General features: G+C 35.4%; 3 protein-coding genes across 3 annotated transcripts; 2 read left to right on the forward strand and 1 right to left on the reverse strand.

Annotated features, from left to right (window-relative positions):
* On the forward strand, positions 1-1,604 carry LOC133872045 (uncharacterized). The gene has a single exon (XM_062309552.1). It carries the CDS (start codon positions 241-243, stop codon positions 1,285-1,287), a length of 1,047 nt encoding a protein of 348 aa, XP_062165536.1. The 5' UTR covers positions 1-240; the 3' UTR covers positions 1,288-1,604.
* A 1,611-nt stretch (positions 1,605-3,215) lies between these two features.
* LOC133871009 (inactive TPR repeat-containing thioredoxin TTL3-like) lies at positions 3,216-7,831 on the reverse strand. Its single transcript, XM_062308343.1, has 7 exons — positions 6,740-7,831; positions 6,440-6,635; positions 5,483-5,655; positions 5,064-5,397; positions 4,041-4,248; positions 3,837-3,937; positions 3,216-3,740 (listed from the first exon to the last, which is right to left on the reverse strand). Exons 1-7 carry the CDS (start codon positions 7,633-7,635, stop codon positions 3,588-3,590), a joined length of 2,061 nt encoding a protein of 686 aa, XP_062164327.1. The 5' UTR covers positions 7,636-7,831; the 3' UTR covers positions 3,216-3,587.
* Positions 7,832-20,287: 12,456 nt separating this feature from the next.
* LOC133870200 (uncharacterized) lies at positions 20,288-22,284 on the forward strand. Its single transcript, XM_062307270.1, has one exon. It carries the CDS (start codon positions 20,826-20,828, stop codon positions 21,975-21,977), a length of 1,152 nt encoding a protein of 383 aa, XP_062163254.1. The 5' UTR covers positions 20,288-20,825; the 3' UTR covers positions 21,978-22,284.
* Positions 22,285-23,573: the final 1,289 nt, after the last annotated feature.

Here is a 23,573-nt window from a genome sequence, read left to right on the forward strand (position 1 = left end):
CCGAAAAGGAGTGCTAGAAAAATGAAAAGAAACAGATGGTAAAGAGAGGACACAGTGACAGTTCATACATAACAAATTAACATAAAGGCAAAAAGCAAACTATGAAAGCTGTCAGTCTCCCTCCTTTCTTTTAAAAACCATCCAGAACACACTACTCCTCCATATGCAGTTCATCGAAACAGGTGAAAAAAAAAAAAACACACAAAAAAGAAGGGAAATTTGAAGAAACGACAAGCTGCCATGAAGGGAAGAGAGGCCAAAGCAGCTCCTTCAGCAGATTTGCTAGTGTGTTTTCCTTCTCGAGCCCACCTAACCCTAATGCCGAAGCCCATATGCAGCCCAGCAAGGCCTTCGGAACAGAACAAGCGCCACCACCACCACCACCACCACAAGAAACCGAGCAGCAGAGGTGGAGGAGGAGGCCAAGCCAGCCCTCTGCTATGGGCCAAAACCAAGCCAATGGGGTCGGAGATCAGCGAGCCGACCTCCCCGAAAGTCACCTGCGCCGGGCAGATCAAGGTCAGGCCCAAGACCAGTTCGTGCAAGAGCTGGCAATCGGTCATGGAAGAAATTGAAAGACTTCACAACAGCAGAAAACCCAAGAAAAGACCCGGTTGGGCTGAAGCTCTCGGGTTGAAGAAAGATATAATGCAGTTCTTGACGTGTTTACGAAGCATCCGCTTTGATTTTCGGTGCTTTGGGGCCTTTCCTGCGTCGTCGGATATCACTACTGATGATGAAGATGAAGAGGACGAATTAGATCAAGAATGTCGAGAAAATCGTGCGGGCGCTGAGGGAATTAGTGATGGAAATGGAACTAATTCAAGAACTGTCTTCTCCAAGTGGTTTATGGTTTTACAGGAGAATCAAAACAATAAGTTGTGTAGAGAAGATAAGACAGAGAGAGACAGAGCAGGTGATAATTACGAACCTATTGCCGCACCTGCCGCTCCTCCCCCAAATGCTCTGTTGCTTATGCGCTGTAGATCTGCTCCCGCAAAAGGCTGGTTGGAAGAGAAAAAGGAAAAACAAGAAGAAGAAGAAGAAGAAGAAGAGGAGGAGGAAGAAGCTGAGGATGAACATGAAATAGCTAGAGAAAAAGAACAGAGAAAAGCAAAGAGTTTGAAGTCTTTAATGGATGAAGAGAAGAGAAAAACAAAAGAGAACATGGTTGTGATGAAATATGACACTGATTTCTACAAAATTTCATCTGATATTGCAAAGGAGACATGGGTTGCTGGTGGAATGAGAGATCCATTCTCAAGGAGTCGAAGCTGGAAAAGATGATGATCATGATGATGATGATCTTGGTGACTTACTGGCTATCCTATTTTTATTTTTATTTTTTCAGCAAGATTTTCTTTTTATCCTTTTCAATATTAATTTTTCTGTTGTTTGTTCTTCTAAATTTTTCCGTCCGAGATCAAAGTGGGCAATCCCATTTGTTGTCTTTATTCCTGCTGGGATTTGAAAGTTGTATTAGATTTGTACAGCTTTTCCACCCTTTTCATTGGAAAGATTTGCTGCCATATGTGTATATATATATATATATATATGTCCACCTTGTTTTAATTTTGATTATAAAGATCCTAATTTTTTGTTAACTAGTGCTATCCAACTGCACCATCTAGCTTGAGTTTGTTTAAATTCTTTTGATTTTGGCCTGTAGCTTATGAGGCATTTCGAGTCCCACCGAAATATTTCTTCATTTTAATGACAGAAGTTTGTAATTGGAGTTGCTTTTCATGTCACCAATCATCTCTTTGGTCTAATGACACATGGAAAGAAGGTTCCCTAAACTTTAATTATTTGTAAAGACACAGGAAATTTCAAACTGCATGCCGATAGGTGTTGGTTCAAACATGGGGTTTATTGGGATTTTGAACGATTAAGCAAAGGGAAACATAATATTATTGTTGAGTCTCCCGCTAACAAAAAAAATAAATAAAGTTAGTCGTTCATATATAGAGATAACTTCACTTACTATCCTTAATCTTCATATCCTTACACTTTCAAAAATGTCAATTTAATGTATCTATTTTTCAATTTATTTTCCAATTTCACCGTCTATTAGGACTTTCTGTTAAATCTTATAAAAATTCTCAAAACATTAATTTTTTTTAGAAAAAAAAAAAGTTATATATATATATATATATATTTTTAAAGATTCAGGCATGCGTTTTTTTTTTTTGGCAAATGCCATTCTAATAGGGGGTGAAATTGAAAAAAATAAAATAAAATAAAAATTGAAAGATTGACACATTAAATTAACATTTTTTCAAATTTATGAGTATAATTACAAAAGTGATGAAATATTAAAGGTGGTAAGTGAAGTTTTTCCTAATATATACAAGTGAATCTAAACTCATTAGTTTAAGCGTTTGGATTGGAGGGGTGTCCAAACATGCATGTATATTAATGTTCTTTGGTGGACTTTTTAGGCGATTATCTCCCTAACAAATTGGTATTAGAACTATAATTCTTTGGCTTAAACAAGTTTATTGGCCTTTGATGCCTTTGGTTTGGCTACGGTAAAGAGTGGATGTATGGCTCTTGAAACAAAGTTGCAATTGGTGCAACTCTTGTACACATTGACACTCACACGCGATGATGAGTTATGTTGGAAAATTATCATTCCCCAAGCCCTAGTGGACTACTATCAAGTTGAACCCGAGTAAATCCACACTGGTCGTAGTAGAGCAATCGGATAGACAACAGTTCGGATACAAGACTCTATATTCGAGAAGGTCTATTAATCATCTTACCAGGCACGCATTCACAGTAGCTGAAGACTGGCGGCCGGACCAAAAGTGTCGTCTGTCCTGACGGATGTGGAGGTTTTAGGGATATAATCTATACCAACAAGTTATGTCAATATGGCATAGACTTATATGTAAGGGAAAGATTTGTTGTAATTGTTATGTCTCATATTAAGGAAAAATAAACAAAATAAGTAGCTTATATACATAAGTAAACTCACACCCATTTGCTTAAGCTTTATAATAGGTAAAAACATGACGTGGATGTAAATATCTAAAAATAATATTCGTATTTTGCATATACAAATGCGAATATTACAAATATCATCCGCTTACACCGGAAATTCACTCTCTAAATTCAAGGCTAAAAACAAAAAGTGAGGTTTATTTAGGTGCTGTAGGAGTGTATGGGAGTCCATGCTCTCCTTAAATTCAAGTCACACATCACAATACACCAACTCAACTGCCAGCAATATTTCTTTCAACACACAAATTGAATTTAAATTAGCAAAATAAACTCATTTGCTAAGGTGTGAAACAAGTGTCGTACGAGAACAAAGGGCTGCAAACACATTGAAAAGCAAAATAGTAAAATCATTAAGCCATACAAAAAAAAAAAAAAAAAAACACTCTAAAATCTCTCTTCACATTCTAATTTATCACCAAGCTGATCTTCCTTCCTTCTCAAGTCTCAACCTTTTCTACTCTCTGTGCAATGCCGGCAAATTAACAGAGCATATTTGATCAACGTGAATCGATGCTCCCTGTCATCCCATGCCTATGCACAAACTATATGTGTTTCTGCTCTTTGTACAATTGTATATACCCTCAGCTGCTGTACAGTTTGACTGAACTTTCTAACAGTTCACGGTTGTTGCCTGGAATTTCCTTCACCGGTGCTCCATTCTTGTATATCTTGAAGGCCGGAGTGGAGCTCAGACGCTCTGATTTCGCCAAGTAGGGGTGGTCTTCGATCTCAACCTGGATTTATCCACAAACACAAGTTATTTAACAGACTGATATATAATTTGACAACGTGACAGTAAAAAACCAGCCGCTCTTAAATTACGTGCAAACCTTGAGGAAGTTAATAGATGGGAATCTCTTGCAAACTTGCTCTAGGGCTTGCAACTCATGCTTGTGGTTCGTTTTCTTACAAAAGAGCACTACGGCCATCCCTGTCATTTTCAAAGCATATCCATTTTTAAGGTTCCAAGCCACATAAAAATGGTGGACGTACGTACGTGGGAAATAAAGAGAAAAAGATTTATGTTTAATTACCGGGTGAGGTTACAAAGTGTCTGAAACGTTCATTACTGGTGATGAAGATCAAATTTGACCCAAATTTTAGGTCTTGATCAGTGTCTTCACCGCGTTGCTTCTTAAGCTGGACCTGGGCCTCAAACAATGCCCGGCCCACCTCCTCATCACCAGGACTCTCTCTTATCAGCATCTCGTAGTCTCGAACTGAAGCTTCCCACCTTCCCAACTAATTTCACAAAACCAGAAAATAGATCATATTTTTTATATGTTAAAAGAATATTTAAATGATATCGGAAAACGATAAGGAAAGCTATCATGAAGTGAATTTAAATAAGAAAGTAAAAGTGGTTTTGTTTCTTAAATTGAAAAAAAAAATTAATGGAAGTTGCGGCTAGAGTTCTAATAAATAAGCAATGTGAGACTTAAGAGCACTAAAAGCAGCTTTCTTTAATCTCATTCTCTTCCCTAAATGTAAGAAAAACTCCTAAAAAATCACTTGATCTTTCATCTCTCATTTCTCTACCTTTTATTTGAAACAATATTTAAATGATCTCTCTTTTCAGTAACATTTAATTTAAATAATATTTAAATGGTCTATATAGGAAATAGATTAGAAAGCTATTGTGGACTGCATTTAATTAATAAAGCAAAAAGTGGTTTAGTTCCTTAAATTGATGAAAAGTTTAAGGAAAGTTGATGTGGATTATAATCATTTACAAATTATTTGTTTGAATTTGAAAGAATTCAAGCAGGTGATTATAGAGACACTTATGAGACTCACCTAATCGGATAAATTGTTGGGCAACCCAATTTTTATTTGGTCAGATGGGTCCCATAAGTAATATCTTACAATTACCTACCCGAATTCTCTTAAATTCAAACAAATAATTGTAAAAGATTCTAATTCAACTACTGCTAATGCTCTGATAAATAAACATCGTGAAACTTAACACTCATAAATATATTTATTATAAATCATTAACTCTTACGTAAGCTATTCATCTTTCTCGATATCGTACCGGAGTTTTGTAATAAATTTACCTTGGAATTGCAGTCTGCCCGTCGTAACCTGGCCTTGGCGTAAGAAGGCCGGACATTAAGAGCTGCGGTGCAATCCTCAACAGCTTTCTCAAACTGACCGAGCTTGGACCGGCAGGCCGCCCGGTTGCACAACAAAACCGAGTTGTAGGGATCATCTTCTAGTCCTTCGCTGTATATCACACACGCTTCTGAGAATTTCGATGCCTTGAAGAGCAGGTTACCACTCAATCTAGCTGATGTCACTGCTCTGCTTTTCCTCACCACGACGTTCACCTCCTCGTTGCTCGGATCGAGTCGAGCTGCGTGTTGGGATGCCTCCACAGCATCCTCAAACCTGTCAAAACATTTTAAAAAAAATTTGAATCTAAAAAATTAATGGTTTAATTAGTAGTAATGATTAGTGGGTTAGTCTAACTAACCTGCCAGCTGCCAAGAAAACCCGTGCCTTAATCATCATTATGTAAGCACTACCAGGACGGCCAAATAACTTGGCACAAAAATCATTGCTGAAGTTTGGTCCCTTCTGGTAGGTGGCATAGGCATCTTCATGTCTATGAAGGTTCAGCAACGCCTCGGCTTGTAGAGCGTAGACCTTCATGCATTATAATTAATCAGAAATTAATATACCAACATGTATATATGAAAGAAATAATCTTCCCACCTCTATCTTTTGATGATTTTTGTAATGATATCTATAATCTCCGAAAAATGTTAATTTAGTGTATCGATCTTTAATTTTTTTTTTTTTTAATTTTACCATTACATTAAAATTTTCTGTTAAATCCTAACATAATATATAGTGTCAAAATTCTTAAAATACTATTTATTTTTCTTAAGAAAAAAAAAAGAGAAAATACTAAATAGTAAGAATTTAGGCATTGGTCAGGATTTAACAGAATTTTTAAAAACACCCATACTTAAATCTTTGAAAAAGAATTTATTTATTTAAAAAAAAAAGTATTTTGAAAATTTTGTACATATATTTTTGTTTTTTAAAAAAATTACAGAGGTATTTTTGAAAATTTCTTTAAGCCTGACGAACGCCTAAATCCTTGAAATTTTTCTATTTTTTTTTCCTAAAAAAGATGATTAGTTTATGAATTTTGACATCCTTCCTTGAGGGTTTAATGGAATATTTTAACGGACGAGTGAAATTGAAAAAAAAAAATTAAAAGATAAATATATTAAATTGGCATTTTTAAAAGTTTTAGTATATTATTGAAAAAGCGATAAAAGATCAGAAATGGTAAGGTTGAAATATTCTTAAAAAATGCGAATCTCGAACAGCAATTGAGTTGTTAGATAGCGAATTATAGTATAGTTAATGGCAAAAACATAATCAGAGGCAAATAGTAGAATGAATATGAAATGAGAACCTGTGGTGCTGAGTCAGCACAGTAGGATATTGCACCCTGGGTGTTCTTTAGCAAAGTGTACCACTCTTTTAGCTTACGAGCCTCGTTGCAGCCGCTGAGGTGTTTCTGAAGAGCCTGAGCTTGGGCTATGTCTTCTGAGTCTGCATAAGCGCCCGAGTGTTTGTAGTGATATATTGCCTGCTCTGCTTCTCCCACTCTGCACGACATGACACACAATTTACAGTCTCTTTTAAGGTAAAGTTATAGGATTTATAACGCATATATACAATGTTTTATGTCCCCCCTCCATTAATTGAATACCTGAGATACAGTTTAGCAAGACGATGATGAGCTCTATGATATGAAGGCTCGATCCGAATAGCTTCTCTGCATTCAATGATGGCCTCCACAAGCCGGCCTAGACCTATCAAAGCGGCACTCTTATTGCTATGATAGCTGGACTTGTTTGAGTCGAGAGCTATTGCTCGATCGTAAAGAGCTAAGGCCTCATCATATCTACCCTGCTTAAATGCCTCATTTCCCATACACTTAAACGCCTCGGGATTATCTAATTTATTCCCCACGCCTTGAAACTGTCTGAATTTGTCACTGTTCTTCCTGACAATGTTGCCCATATTAGCGTTGCCACTAATTTTCCCAAAGCCATTTCTGGGGTTAGGCATAGAGCTTTTCCCTGTCTGCCTCAAGTTACCCAGGTGGCCTAACAGCATCACATTGCTTGAAGTTGCTCGAACGAGGACTTTGCTTTCACTGAATTGCTGGGAATCAATTGGCATCCTAGAAAGCTCTCTGGATTTTCTGGCGGGCTCTCTGTTTGGCTTTCTTTCATCGCCGGACTCCAAGGACTCTGGCTCCTTTATTTGGCCTGAACTGGTGGTGGTGGAGGACGACGTTGAGCTTCTTGCAGCATCTGAAGGTCTTTGACCTTTAACTCGTCTTTGAGAATTTGAAGGCCTGGGATGAACAGAGGTAGAGTTCCTTGCCGGCTGTTGACGGAGTTTTGGTGGAGGATTGCTTAAATTGGAGAGAGACTCTCCAGAGCTGCTTCTTTCCCTCTTAGAAATATCATTGCTACTGTCTGCCGGTAGTGAATGCACGGAGGTTTTTCTCGGCCAGTAGCTCCGGCGTTGGAAGATTCCTCCCATAAAACCACAACCAATTTCGCCATCCATCCTGTCCTTCGCCGTTTCTGCCATGACACCTATAGAACACGTAGTGTTGCCTGATTTATATTTGAATTAATGAACCAATAAATTTGTAAACACAAGGAGGATTAATCAAAATCGCGCTTAAATCACTAATTTAATTCAATAAAGAATTGCTAAGCAAAAACAGACCGAAGGAATCTGAAAAGAAAGATAAAAGAGAGAAAATAATCAAAGAAGGCTTGAATGTGAAGGGCACTACATAGCAAGCATACTCTGAATAACGTCAATATATATATAAACTCGCAGCCTCATAGAGTGGCTTCCAAGAAACCAACTGTATAACTTTTGGATCGGTGAGAGGAATACATTTCTTTTATCTTACAAATCGATCTACGGTTCAAATCAGGGTTAGTTAAGACTGTCACATCAGTATTGTGAGATAATTATAAGATAAAAATATAATTTTTAACATTATTCTTTTTTACGAGTAAGGTTAGAAACCACATTTTTATCACATAACTATTCCACACTGCTGATGTAATAGTTAAACAAAAAAAATAAGAGAATTCACTTAACTGCCCTTAATTGTCGACACTTTTATAATTACTCATTTAAATTTCAAAAACTCTCAATTTAGTGAATTTATATTTCAATTTCACCCATTCCTTATAATTTTCTGTTAAAATTTTTAAAATACCCTTGTTTTTTTTTTTAAATAAAAAAAAAAATCAAAGATTCATACGTGGTTTTGCAAATTTCGTTAAATCCTGACCAACGTCTAAATCCTTACAATTTTTTTTCTTAAAAAAAAAAAAAAAAAGAAGAGTGTTTTAAGAATTTTGATACCCCTCCGTAGGATTTTTCGTAAAATCGTAACGAATTGGTGAAATTGAAATATAGATATTCTAAATTGAGAATTTTATAAGTTTAGAGGGATAATTGCAGATGTGATGAAAGTTCATAGAGTTAAGTAAAGCTTTTCCAAAAAAAAAAATTCAGATAAAATTGTAGTATATATCATTATTGTTTTCATAATAACTAAAGACAACTGTACGTCCCTGTTGAGATTAGGTGGATAAGAGGAAAAGGCAAAAGGAAATTGAAGCCAATTAGGAGGAGTAAAATATGGCCAGTAAGGGACTGTTTGGCCTGGACCCCATGAAACAAAGAGTCAATGAACCCCAGCTGTATATTATTATAGGATGCCTTCCCCTCATTCTCTGCATCTCTGCTCTCTTTCTTATTGGGTTGGTACGAAGGACACTTGTTTTATTTATTCGATCCTTCAGTACTAAAGCATGAAATCCATGGGTGGGTAGCACCGAAGCAGTGTTCTTTTGTTGTCGTTTTTGTGATGGGGATTGTGTATTGGTTTGTAGCTTTGTGAATGTGGGACGACAGTCGGCAGATACGATGTTTTGTGACCTTTGATGCAAAGGGTGTGTTTAAACAGTTGGTAGACTACTTGTCTATGGGTCTGCCTACATCATGTCTGCAGCCTGCAGCTTCACTATTAAGTCGGTGCATGCCGGCTTGTAACATTCGACAGACAAACAACTCCTAATTAATTGGCTTCAAATTAAACAAACATTCGATCTCACATAAAATCTAAATATGGATTTGGGTTCACCAAAGGTTTGAATTAAAGGTGTCAATACCAAACTATGAGAAATTTCATACTCTTGACCTATTCTTGAACTCCGAGTAGTTGATGTTCAACAACAAGAATCCTATGGAAGATGGAAATTAATATTTGGCATGTTTGGCAAACATGTTGAATAAGAAGAATGGGAAAGGAATAGATGGATGTGATATAAAGGTAAAATGAATTTTTAAAAGAATGCCAAACAAGCGAATTAGCTAGCTTAGACTACACAAAGTTACGTTCATTTATATAAACAACTTTCAACAATAAGCTGTCGGAATTATTGCACCTTTCGAATTGTTTGTATAAAATTAGGCTTGTTAATTAATTTTGACACAACTGGTGAATCTGATCGGTTTAGTTAAATTAGTTGGGTTATAATTAACTTATATAATCTTATACTTATAGCTCTATACGATCTGAACATAACACGGGACATTTAAAACCATCAATTTTTGACATGACTCGTGAATTTGACATTAACCTAATACTAAATTAGCAGGTTAAGGTTGAGAAATGGGTTAAGTTAGAAGATTAATCTATATAGTCTTTAGATATACTCATGTCTCAATACAATCCAAACCTGACACGCGACCACGAATTGCCGAATAATATTAAAAAGAAAACACATAAATCTTCCGTCTATCGGTACTCCGAATTGCCATCCCATTATAAAACCATTCAAAAGGTGCATCAATTGGGCGGAACATCCAATCGTGAGTCTTAGAAAATTAAAATTTCTCTGTTCGTGTAAATATACAAAGAATTTCCGGATCGGAAAGAAAAGAAAAGAAAAGAAAGGCAATGATGAAGGCACGTTGAACAATGTGTTTCTCATTCCTTTTGGAGACTGCCGACGAAAAAGAAAAGCCCCTCATTCTCTTTTCCTGTTTCAAGTTGTGAGGAGAAAGATAGGAATAGGGAGGGGCTGATCGAGAGTAAGATTAACATATCCCTGGAGAATCATATTTTGTTTGACCTCCTTAAAAGCTAAAAAGTAGTCAAAGTTTACGACTTGCAGACAAATAATGTATGTTCCTTAACGTGTCTGTCTTAATTTCCTTTTCCTTAAAAAATTAAGGGGCAAAATGGTGGCAGATTGATACCGGTTTAGGCCTCTTAAGTCTTAACCAAGAGGCAAGAGGTGACATTTGAACCTTCCACCAGAAACTCCCATTGTCGGTTGCTTGCTAAGAAAGTTGTGTGTCTGGATAGAAATAAAGTGCTTGTAATTAGGACCGATAATTTTGTATACAACCCGTAAATTTAGTACGAATTTAACATAGCGGGTTAGGATCGAGGGATCTTACCCGTTTAATTAATTTGGTCGAATTATAATTTACATATATACTCATATATACTCATCTCTTAACATGATCCAAACCCACGTGCAGAGATGAAACTACCTTTGAGCTTATGTACCCTCAAATTTTTTTAAAACCACTAAATTATTTAATTTTTCTTTTTTTATTTTTATGATGTTCGACCCTCCAAAATTAATTTTTTACTCTTAAAGATCTTCATTTTTTTGTTTTGTCCCCCCTTATCTCAAATCCTGATTTTGCCCTTACCCATATGTACTCAACACGAAATTAACAGGTTAGAATTGAGAGATCTAACACATTTAATTAAATGGGTCAGGTTAAAATTGACCTACTTAGTACAACTTAAACCCAACACGCGAACACAAATTAATATCCTAACTTGGAATCAAGTATCTAAATCAAACTCGTTACAATTATATGAATAAAAAGCCAATATTGGTTCATTCCAATCCAATCAGTACTAAACAAACCAAACGAGTCCAAGAGAGACAGACAGAGCCGGCCAGCAGATAAAGGTGGAAGCCTATCCTTGACCACAAATCATAGATGCTTTCTCTATTGCACTATCTATATAGAAATTGCACGTGGATGTTGACTAAATTAATCAAGCAACGGCCACCTGAGACATGTTTAAATGATCACAAGCAGACGCAGTCATCATAATTTATGCAATAATCAATATCACGCAATGCAGGTCTCTAATATTTCAATTTGCTACCTGAATAATTCTTCTAAGCATGTAACGGAATAGATGGCTTTAGATTCTGAGAGAATTTGAATCTTTTAAGGGCATGTTTGGGTGAGAAAATTTTTTCAAATACTGTTTTTCAAATATCAAATTCTACTTAGATTTTATCTAAATTTTTATTTTTTTAATTTTGTGTCAGATTTTCTAAACAATCCAAACATAATATCAAAAAACAAATTCTCTTGGTGTTCGTAATTTTTTTAAAAAATCGCACACTCAAACGAGCTTATTTTGAAAAAACCTAAACTTTTTACGGACACAAGCTAGGTTTGAAGTTAAATTTAAGCTTCGTTTTATTAATCACTTACACATATAAATAAGAGAAATACGAAGACATAGACTTAAAAGATGAACTCCTACGTACCCTACTCCAGTACTTCCCATAAACTAAGGCAATAGAGATTTATTGACATAAAAAAATTGTACCACGTATGTATAGTGCTACAGACTCAAATTCTAAACTGAAATATATAACTGTTGACATGCCATATATCCCATGTAACTTATTATCACAACATATTTAGTCACATTATATATATATATATAACATTTTATTAATAATTAGCAGTATTATATATGGTCGATCATGGCCAAGAGAAAAATAGTAGTGAATTGAAGGAAAAATATAATGTGTCTTCTCTTGGAACTTATCTTCAATAAGCTTCAGATGTACACGTTGTGATCTTGAAAAGGATGGGAAAGTGGGGGCAGGCTAGCTTGAGATATCTGAGGCTGAAAGTTAATTGTTGGAATAGGTTGCGGAAAGTGATCTCAGAATTGTGTGGCCAAGGCTTGGGATCGAGCTGGAGGCCAGGAGGCTCAAGAAGAAAAGAAGAAAAGAAGAAAAATGGGGGGTACGTACATATTACGTGTGGGATGCGAAAAGGGTACTCGGACGTGCATTTTACGTAAAGGGATCGATCGAACAACAGTAATTAATTATTAATCACTTGATCCAAAGCCCTTGAAAGCTGCCCAAGCTTCAGCCTTAAGCTTGGGTCGGGATCATCGATGATATTATATCCTCGATCAGCAAGACATTCTTAGCCCCATCGAACTTCCTCCTCCATGCAAATTAAGTCCCTCAAAGTCCGGAAAAAAGAATATAATCATAATTCAATAGTAATATCATAAATTAATGCTAAATATATTTTCTTCAATCATTCGTGATTATTATTGTCACGTGGAACATAGGTTGCAAATCAAGTCTTATCGATCTCATCGATCGGGCTCTTCATTATATATAGTAGCTAGAGATAGGAAGTGTTAAATCTTCATTACATTTGACACCTAGTAATAAATAATAATACATATTATGTCCCACTCCAAACCGAACAGCCGGGCCGGGAGAACCAGGTGGAGTACGTACGTGTCCATATTCTTTTTAAGTTTTTTTTTTTTTTTTTTCGATATTTTCTGTTAACTAACAACATACTCTATAAATCCCATTCACTTTCTTAAATATATATATATATATACATATATATATAGTAAAAAAAAAAAAAAAAACTATTTTATTCCCTAAAATATGGAAAATCCAAGGTAAACAAAAGGGTAGTACTTTTGCTTCCCAATTAATCCATTATTTTATTAAAAAAAGCTTCTTTCTTTTTTTCCTCTTTCTTCTAATCTTCTTTCTCCAGCATTTATTTAAAAGAACATATGAATGACTTTCATTTTCTGTCTCTTTTCATAACCATTTATTTGAAAGAATATTAAATGGTTTAGATAAATGATAAAGGAAGCTATTATGAAATTTATTTGAATAAGAAAATAAAAAGTAGCTCAATTTCCTTTTTTTTTTTTTAAATAAAAAAAAAATAAAGAAAACCGTTGTTTCTCTTAGATTTTCCTTAAATGTAGAAAATCAAACTACTTTTTGCTTCCATTTTTATTTAAACTTCACAATAGCTTCCATTATCTGTTCTATGTACCATTTAAATATTCTTTAAATTAAATGTTAGGGAAAAGAGAAGAAAGATAAAACTTTTTTTATATTAATTAAGAGAATCACATTTGTTTTTCTAGATTTATGATACAACTTTTGGTTTCCTAGCCTTAGTGTTTCCTTAGTTTAGGAAAGAAAGAAGAAAATATGATTCAATAAATATTTTAAAAATTTATCCTACATTTAAGGAAGAAAATAATATTTAGTAAAACTGTTGCCAGTACTCGATCTAGCCATTTCAAAAATCTCAAGAAGTGTTCTATATTTATGTATCTCGAGAAGTGGGCCTTGAGGTGATATAAAATAGTAAAATGTCCATGATAGTCGTTTGGGCCTAGAACGCTTTTAATCGTTTTCTATGTCCTTTTAAATGCTAAAAGCCCAATACTGGTTCTAATCCATTAAATCGACCTTAGAGCCTTCAATTCGTAACATAATATTAATTTTTGAGCAGGCTTTTTCCACACATCTTGTAACTATGAGCAGTTGGGATAGTCCTAGTTATCTAATAAAAAATATTAAAAAAATGCTTTGTATCCGTCTACCCATTTTGACTAAGGGTCCGTTTGGGTTTGCGATTTGACAAAAGTGATTTTTAAAAACGCAGTTAAGCGTTTGGCAAAATCGCAATTTGGTCTTTAAAATCGCAGGTTAACCTTTTAAAATACTATGTTTTCAAAAAAGTACCACATTGCCTGCGATTTGAATAAGCACTTTTCTGCCTTTTCAAATCGCTATTTTTTAAAAATGCAGTTTTCAAACAGTTCATTTTCTGCGATTTAGTTTAAAATTACATTTTTTCTCTACGAAATCGCAATCTCAAACGCACCCTAAAAATTTGACTAGTTACTACAATGCTCAACAAATTTGTTGAGTAGTGTACCTAAAAATGTTTTAAGTTATATTAATAATAACAAAAAATCTTATTGTATCTCCTCTTTAGAAATATATATATATATATATATATATATATATTAAATTAAATAGTGAAATCAGAAATATATATTTTAAATTAAAAAGTGAAAGCAGAAAGCTAAAATTTTGAGCCAGATGTAGAGCAGAAGTTGCAAGATGCAAGTGGTAGAACTATCAGCGCCGTTTCACGAAACTGTCGAAGGTGCTCACAAGTGTCATAGAACCATTAGAAAGCACAAATCATTTTTCCTAAGTAATTGACATCATAATTACGTGGTAAATAGGTAAACATAAACGTCATGGTTAAGCTAAGTTTCCATCCAAAACATATGGATCAAGATGAATACTAGGGGTACTTAAACTTTTATAAAGAGAAGTTTACAAAGTGACATGGAGGCTCATAAGAAGCTCCACATCAGCTTAACATTAAAATAGTTAGAACAAATTTTAGTACATAGACAAAAATACCCTTTTATCTCCTCTTGAACCCAACTCGCCGGAACCATCGTATCGCCGAAAACTCAGCACGCCGACCAACAACGATTCCGACCCCGACCACCGGAAACCCAGCACCCCGACCCACCGGGAACCCAGCACCCCAGACAATCTCGTACTCGACCTCGACCCCGACCAAGCTTCTGATCGGGGAAGAGCCGGATCCCGGCCAGATGGTTGGGATCCGGCCGTTCTGGCCGGGGATGGGCCGAATCCTGGACAGATGGCCAGGATTCGGCTGTTCTAGTGGGGGGACAAATCCCGGCCATGATTGGAGAACGACCAGATTTGGTTGTTCGTGGCTAGATGATGTCGCTGGCCACCGAATCCCAGACAGACGGCAGACGTTCGGCCACGGAGTTCTGGTGGTCTTGAAACGGCAATGTAGATCCAGCCCTTTCACGTTCGGACAAACGGCGAGACGTCCGGTGAGACATCCTTTGACGGAGCAAGGTGGTCTTAAAATAATGGTTTTTGCTAAAAGGGCATTTTCGTCTTTAAACATATGCCACGTCAGTTTGTAAAGTTTTATTTGTAAAAGTTTAAGTACCCCTAGCATTTCTCTGGATCAATCACTTCAATTAGGGGCAGGGGTAGTAATTCGAATTATGGGTCACATTTGTGTCGTATCGAACCATATGTATACAACAATATGTGTCGATCATAACTCAACTCATTTAATTAAACAGATTAAAATCCTTAACCCCGACACAACATATTTAAATAAATGTGTAACACGACCTGACACACATACCTGTTTTATGAACAAATCATGTTGGCCGAGTTGACCCAAACACAACCCATTTCAACCCATATTGTTGTATATCTCTGTTTCTCCACCAACGACGGTGCACCTATATATAACCAGCCCCCATTGGGTGATGGCATCAGAAAATTTTGAGTGACTGGTACGGCGGAAATTTCTCTCTCTCTCTCTCTCTCTTTGCGAAAAAGGCAAGCCCACTAATCCTATTCGAATCAGTTTTCCGTAAAGCCCAAAAACAAGCCCATATGGCTTGCATTGGCCAAGGGAAGCCCGAAGCCCTGCTAGTAACACTAATAAGGGAGAATTCTTAGCTGAATAAAATGGAAGCAGGGAGGGGACGGCAGGAGTAACGACAGGGCAACCGGTAGAATCCGTCGGAGCTGACGGAGGAAGAAAACGCCGGAGAATCAATAATTGAATCAACAACCCTAACAAAACTTATTTTCAGTGCAAAAGAGGTACTGAATTTTTTTTTTTTTCCCGGCCACTGTATAATTTTTTTCTAACAAATATATATTCCAAGAAAAAAAAAAGTGTTCTTAGATCATCGATGGATCTTTTGCAATATAATATAGAAAATTACAAAACTGGCGTATATAACGTTGGCTACACGGGAGCACTAAGTTGTGAAAGGGTACGTGATGCTACGTTTATTATTTATAATAATAGAAAAAGGTAGGTAAGAATATTAATTATATATTAGTGGTGGCATGTTGTATCAAATGCAATTTATTTTCTCCTAAATATTTATAACAATATAAATTTGTGCATTAAATATCTTGAGAGAACTTCACTTATAACTCATGATCTTTCATCACTTTTGCAATTGGGGTATTCATCGATATTTAAAAAGTGACAATTTAGGACATCCATATTTCAATTATTTTCAATTTCAACTTTCCGTTAAATTTTATTAAAATTTTCAAGATACCTCTGTATTTTTTTTAAAAAAATATTATTTAAATCTTCAAAAAAAAGATTTAGGCATGTGTATTTTTGCAAATCCCGTTAAATTCTAACCAACACCTAAGTCCTTGCTATTTTTTTCTTCTTAAAAAAATGAGAGGTATTTTGAGAATTTTAACAAGATTTAACGAAAAATTCTAACGGAGAGTTGAAATTAAAAATAACTGAAAGACGAATACCCTAAATTGACACTTTATTAATGTAGATACTTTAATTGTAAAAGTGGTGAAAATTCAGGGATTATATATAATATCTTTTTTTCTTTAGGCAAAATGTGATAATAAGCTACGTACGTACACACACTTTGTGAAAGGTGTTTATATATATAAAACTCAACAACTAGAGGTGAAAGGAAAATGGAGTCTATCATATACTTCCCAAATGAATCTGTGTCATTTCATTTGAATTAAAACCATTAATCTAGCTCGCTGGTGAAAAAATGAAGCTAGCCATGGAGTAGTACTGGCTGATCAGTTACAATTCATGGGATCGATTTTTAAAATTTAAAAACTAAAAAAAATATATAATAGGACGAAAGAGAAGATGATCGAGTTATCCATAGGCTGTGGAAAAGAAGCAGATGATTCCAAATTTCCGAGGAAAATGGGGGGGGGGGGGGGGGGGAGAAAACGATGAGGGATATTACGTACGTCTTATATATATGTAGTGTACGTACAATTACATAAAGATTAAAGATTACGTACGTACATATTCGAATCTCCCATCCCATGCATTGGATAAGCATTACAACTAAAATATAAAGCTGAAACAGCCATCAACTAAAATCCTTGTCTCCCAGCAACCCCTGGCCTGCTAATTCACATGTCTATATATATATATATATATATATATATATCGAGGATGGGCGTGGAAGATCACACCCATTAAACTGGTACAAGTATATTTGGTATGGAAGACGTGAGAAAGGTCCATTCGGATCTTTTGGGCTCCTGATTCGCTGATCTGGATCCGTAGGGCAGGCCAATTAATAGCCATTAATTAATTAATTTAATTCGAGACAAGGACATCTACCATATGTCCGTTTATTATTTATTTATTTTATAAATAAGTAGATCAATTTCATTCAAATTAAGCTAAAATACAACTTAAACACGAGACATGCATAAACACAAGAAAAGCCATGTACATAACAAAAAAATAAAAACAAAATTCGAAACCAAAACCAAAACAGAAACAGAAACGGAAAACTACGTCAGCATATTAACATTGAGAATCCAATTTTAACAAAGATTGAAATCCTCCCTACACTTTTTAAATCCCCCTTTCCCTAAAATTCTGGAACGAACCTTTCAAATAATCTCCTTTAAAATATGTTCCTTTGTTTTTTGTTGACCTTTATGCCTAAGCTCATTTTTAACACGCCACAGGTTATGGACCGTAGAACTCATGAAAACTAATTTGCTCAACACACCAACCATGGACTTGGACTTCCAACTTTTACATCTCATCCCAATCACATCGTGTCAAGAGGAAGGAAGAGAATTTATACTGCACCAAAACATGCCAGCATTCCAGATACAGAAGAGAAATCACATTCAAAAAAGATATGATCCCGACTTTCCATACTAGTTCTGCAGAAGATGCATAACACATCATCCTTATACCCCCATTTGAAGAGTTGATCATCATCGGAAAGGCAATCCCTCATAGCCAACCATAAGACAATTAAAAACATGTTTGGAAATAACATATATATGGAAACCGTACAAACTGCCACCAATTAACCACTGTTTTCCTTAGTATGAGAGCATTCCAAGTATGAGAACTGACATAAAAGCCTTTTCTAGAAGCCCACCATGCAAATAGACTTATCACAAACACCTATTTTGATTTTCGGGAGGCAACTTTTGATTTCTACAAGAGCATCAAACTATTCAAACCTAGCAGGTGGTCCATACGTTGTTGTATATTTGTTATTATTTCAGTTAGATTAATAATTAATTAAAGAGACCATATCATTTGCGTTAATTCCCATTGTTTTCAGCGAATTTGCAATGTGTTCTGACCTGATCGAATAACCATCATGACCTAATTCTCAAGCTCGTTCCAAAAAGAATATTCTAAACTCTAATAATATATGGGTTGAGCACTTAAAAACAACCATTCATCCTATTCATCCCCCCCCCCCCCCCCAAAAAAAAAAAAAAAACCATTTATCGTTCCTTTTATCGACATTGGATTCATCCGTGGGATCAGTTTATTTTCTTTCTTTTTTTTTTAAAAAAAAAAAAAAAAAAAAAAAAAAAAAAAAAAAAAAATTGTTGTTTTCTTAAGGATGAAGTGATGAAAAGGAGAAGGACGATGAGTTGATGTTGCGCCAATGCTACCCATTAACTCACTCTTGAAACTTAAGAATTTTTTATATATGTATATTATCAAATGATCATGTACGCTGGGGTGGAGCTACCAAGGGCCCAAATATATATATATATATATATATATATATATATATATATATATATATATATATATATATATATATATATATAATCTAAAAAAAAAAAAAAATTACCTTAATTTTATTATTTTTAGTTTTACCCCCTCAATTTTATTTTTTTTCAATTTGTCCCCCTAACTTCCAAATGCTGGCTCGGCCATGCATGTACGTATAGGAGCTAATTAAGTTGATTTATTCTATTCATATGTACTTGGCAGTGAACTATAATATTGTTAGTTGACCACCACATATTAATATAATTAACATAACACCAGGACATTAGTTATCATATCAATTTACAATATAACGTATCAATTTACAATATAACGACCCACTCCAACGACACAATATTAATCGTTTTTTTATTTCTTGAACTAGACTTTCTAGAAAATCATCCACTCGGGTACTAGTTCTTATATAAGCACGCTTAACTGTGGAGTTCTGATAAATTTATAATTATCATAGCTTTAAAACACATTGTTTCAAAAATTGTGCGAATATACATAGAAGCACATCCTTATTCTCATATACATGCAATGTAGGACGTCACAATCACCTCCTCTTGGGACCCAACGTCCCCACTGGCGACCCTTATGAGGTCACCTCATTCTTGGCGTCTCGACGAGTGCCCACTATCGACCCTCATGAGCTTGTGCACGCTCCCCCATCTCAAGATAGACAATGGCTTTGATACCATTTGTAACGACTAACCGCAATGACACAATATTATTCGTTTTTTGCTCTCTTGAACCAGACTTTTCAAAATGCTACACATCCTGGTACTACTCTTGCATAAACACGCTTAACTGCAGAGTTGTGATAAGTTCATGACCATCACGGCTTTAAAACGCGTTGTTTCAAAAAGAGTACGAATATACATATAAGCACATATTCATTCTCATACCGTGATGAACGATGTAAGACTTCACAAAAACAAGGAATTTGAAAGTGACCCAAAAAAAAAAAAAATTACAACCTATAACATGTACACTACCTTAACAAAAGAACTTTAGACTTTAATTATTAATATACCAATTACCAACCTTGTTTTTCTCGTATACTAAAGGCGTAAAAGCTATATATTATATAATGATCCTCTTAATATATATTTTTATTTTGTTTTAGTGTGCACGTAAGATAATTTCTGATATATAATAACACTTGCTGTGTTCCAATTTAGCTGTTAGCTAGTATATATAGCCCACCTCTTCTTAGTTTCTACTATTCTCCTTTTCCTATTCTTTCTTTCCTAATTCTCTCTCTATTTTTTTTTATTTTTTTTGTGAATTATTAGGTATATATATTATATTATATATCGCCTTGTATTTGAAAACTTTTTTTTTTTTTTTTTTTATATAGATTTGTATTTGAAAACTTTAATCTCACATCCTTTTCTCCCTTTCACACTCATAAACATATTAGCCGACCCTCTCTCTCTCTCTCTCTCTCTCTCTCTCTTTCATTCACTTTGAGTTTGACCCGTTGCCAGCCACCGGCAGCAATTTTCTCTCTACTCGAATGGCGACCCCACCTTGCACTCTCTCTTGAGGATCTTCTAATGTTGAGCCCTCTTTTTCTGAGCAGAAAAGGTTAAATAACCTTTCATCTCTCTCTCTCTCCTACTCTGAAACCCTAGTTCACAACATATAGGAAAAGCTAGAAAGCTAGAAAAAGAAAAGCAATTAAGATCAAGAGATCCTCTCTCATATCTAATACCCTTCTCCCTTCATCTCCAACGATCATAACTAAGATCTGTATGCATATTCTCTCTTCTTTTTATAGCAACTTTTGCTTCAAGTGAAAGACAAGGAAAAGATTTCCTTCCATTTCAGATCCACGCTTCAAAAGATATGGCCTTTGTCTTAAAGCTGCTCTAGAAGAAATCCATCTCTCTTCTGGTCTTCGCACTACATTTCCAGGTTCCTTTATTTGCTATCTTTCACTGATTTTACTTCATTTTCAAGCTATAGCTATGGATTCTGGTAATAGTGGAAGTATGCAATCTTCTAGCGGTGGTGAAGAAGAGTATGATTCACGGGCAGAGTCATCTGCCCCAGCCTTCTTTAATAATATGCCTCCTACCCACTACGGCTCCATGTCAAACCCACGCCCTTCGTTCTTTCATCAACACCAAAACCACCAGGCCAATTTGTTTGATCTTTCCTCTAATTATCTCCATCCTTTCTCTCAACCTCAACCAAATTCAAATCCCAATTCCACCGACCTCGGGAACCTACCTCTGGACTCTTCATCATTCAGTTTGAATAGATTATCCAGCTCGGTGAGGAGTTCGAGCCCGGCTGCTCCCGAACTTAACCAGGGTTCGATACGGCCAGGCCACGACAATGGTGCACGAGCTACAGCGCAACGCAACACCAAGAAGCGAACTAGAGCGACAAGGCGAGCACCCACGACTGTTCTCACCACGGACACATCGAATTTCAGGGCAATGGTGCAAGAATTCACCGGGATTCCCTCGCCGCCTTTTTCCGGCTCGCCCTACTCCCGCCGGCTTGATCTCTTCGGCACTAGCTCAGCCTTGCGGTCGGGAACTTTTTACCCTTTACGACGTCCTTCTGCTGAAAAGGTCCAGCCATCACCATTTGTCATGTCTTCCTCCTCTTCTTCTTCTACTTCGATGTTCAACCATACCATGGTCGTTGATGGTACAAATGTTGCTAATTCAACCTTAAATAACTACCACCAAGTCCCATCTAATCTAGGCCAGATTCCCCGACAGCCTCAAAGTATGTTAAACATGCAAAACCCAAATATTCTCACATTCCAGTCTCTTCCGCAGCCACATATTCCCGGATTTGGTGCACCGTCTCCGGGAAGTCTAGCCCTGCCATCCCTTGAGGAATTAGGTATGAGCCACGGACATGCCAATCTGAACCTTGGTGGGCTACCAAATCATGGAGCTGGATTAAACGACGGGAGATCAAGTCAGGAGCATTTGAGGCCGTTGGATGGGAATTATGGGAATTCGCCGCGCGTCGGTGGCTGTAAGTTGAATTATTCAGCATCTTCATCATCGGATTTTAACGTCCATGACAAGTCTTTGGAGAATGTGTCTGGTAGGGGTGAAGGTACGGTTGATTCATGGCTTTGTCATTCTGGTTAACTCAAATAATGATCAAAGCTAGAAATACGTACTACATTATGAAGAGGGTTTTGCCGCAGCCATAGAAGCCAGTGGCGGCAGCGCCGGTGGTGGTGGTGGTGATGAATATTTTAGCTTGTTATAAATATTATCCCCTGAGCGAGTAGTCACCACGCCTCAGCCTGTTGGCCACTTTTCGGCATCATCATGTTATCTGTTTTATATATGTTTCTTTTCTTTTTCATATTAAACAATGAATAAGTAATTAGTCAAAAATGTGAGGCGTCATTTTATTTTATATATATATATATATCGTGATATATTAATATGCCCTTTTCTTCTGTAATTGATGTTAGACATATATATATCCAATAATCCATAGGAAGATTATAAAACTTAGTTTTCGTTTTGAAACGATTTTCTTTACCTTTTTGATCCTGGATTTACAGATGAATATGGAGAATATTTAGCAAATTTTCTTCCTCGTACTTTATCTATGAAAAAGATAAATAGGGCGGTGAGGTGCATTAAAAGGACTCGAAGGTCTCTATCCTTTGGGAAAAGAGTTGGTAATCAAGGGTGGTCCATATATATATATATAGATGGATATGTGTGTGTAACTCAAGGGTGGTCCATATATATATATATATATATATATATATATATATATATATATATATATATATAAGTGTGTGTATGTACATGTGTGTGTGTGTTTTTCTTTGAGAGCTGCTATAAGTTACACTGCCCTTGGTTTTATTTTTTTTTTGTGGCAAAAGCCTAATAGTGTTGTACCCATACCTATAGGTCTTTTCTTTTTCTTTTTCTTTTTCTTTCTTTTTTGGTGGTATTCTAGAACAAGAATCACTGGCCATAGGGTTTGTAAAATTTTATATAAAATATAAAATAGGAGAATTAAATCGCGAGTAAAGAGATTAGAGGAAAAGACACAACAAATTTTGGAAGGGTTTGGTGTTAGACATCCTATATTCATCAATATGAGTTGTTCAAAAGGCTACATTGTATTCTTATTAACTTTTTATGTTGACAATACAAAGGTCCCTATATAAGTAGGTGAGGAAATACAATAATGGTAATCAATCTCCAAAATTTGATTATAATCAACCCTAAAATAGAATATTTCAATATCAACTTAATATGAAAAATATATATTCTAACAAGGCTATTGATCGGGCTATTTTTTATTTATTTATTTATTTATTTATTATTATTATTATTATTATTATTACCATCCTAATGATAAGAACTAAATTTAAAGAGGATTTAAATGTTACATTTAACATTAGGCATGGCAAAATAAATTGTAATTTGCATTTTAGTTTTAAACAATAATTAAATTTTGTTTGTTGTATTATTCTAATTTTTTATTAACTTTCGTTCAACTTTATTTTTTTAATCTTGATCCAGTCTTAACGAAAATTCTAGCTCCACTACTATTGTTATATGTCTATTTTCTATTTCCATGTCTATCATGCGGGTGTAACTATAAGCCCTAGGACTACAGATTTAAGATTTTTGTCTTGTGTGTGTGTTACATGATATATCTTCCATAACATTAATTGTCGTTTATTTTGATTTAGAAGTATGGATGATAAT

Source organism: Alnus glutinosa, chromosome 6 (genome assembly GCF_958979055.1).
Source record: "Alnus glutinosa chromosome 6, dhAlnGlut1.1, whole genome shotgun sequence".
Taxonomy (NCBI): Eukaryota; Viridiplantae; Streptophyta; class Magnoliopsida; order Fagales; family Betulaceae; genus Alnus; species Alnus glutinosa.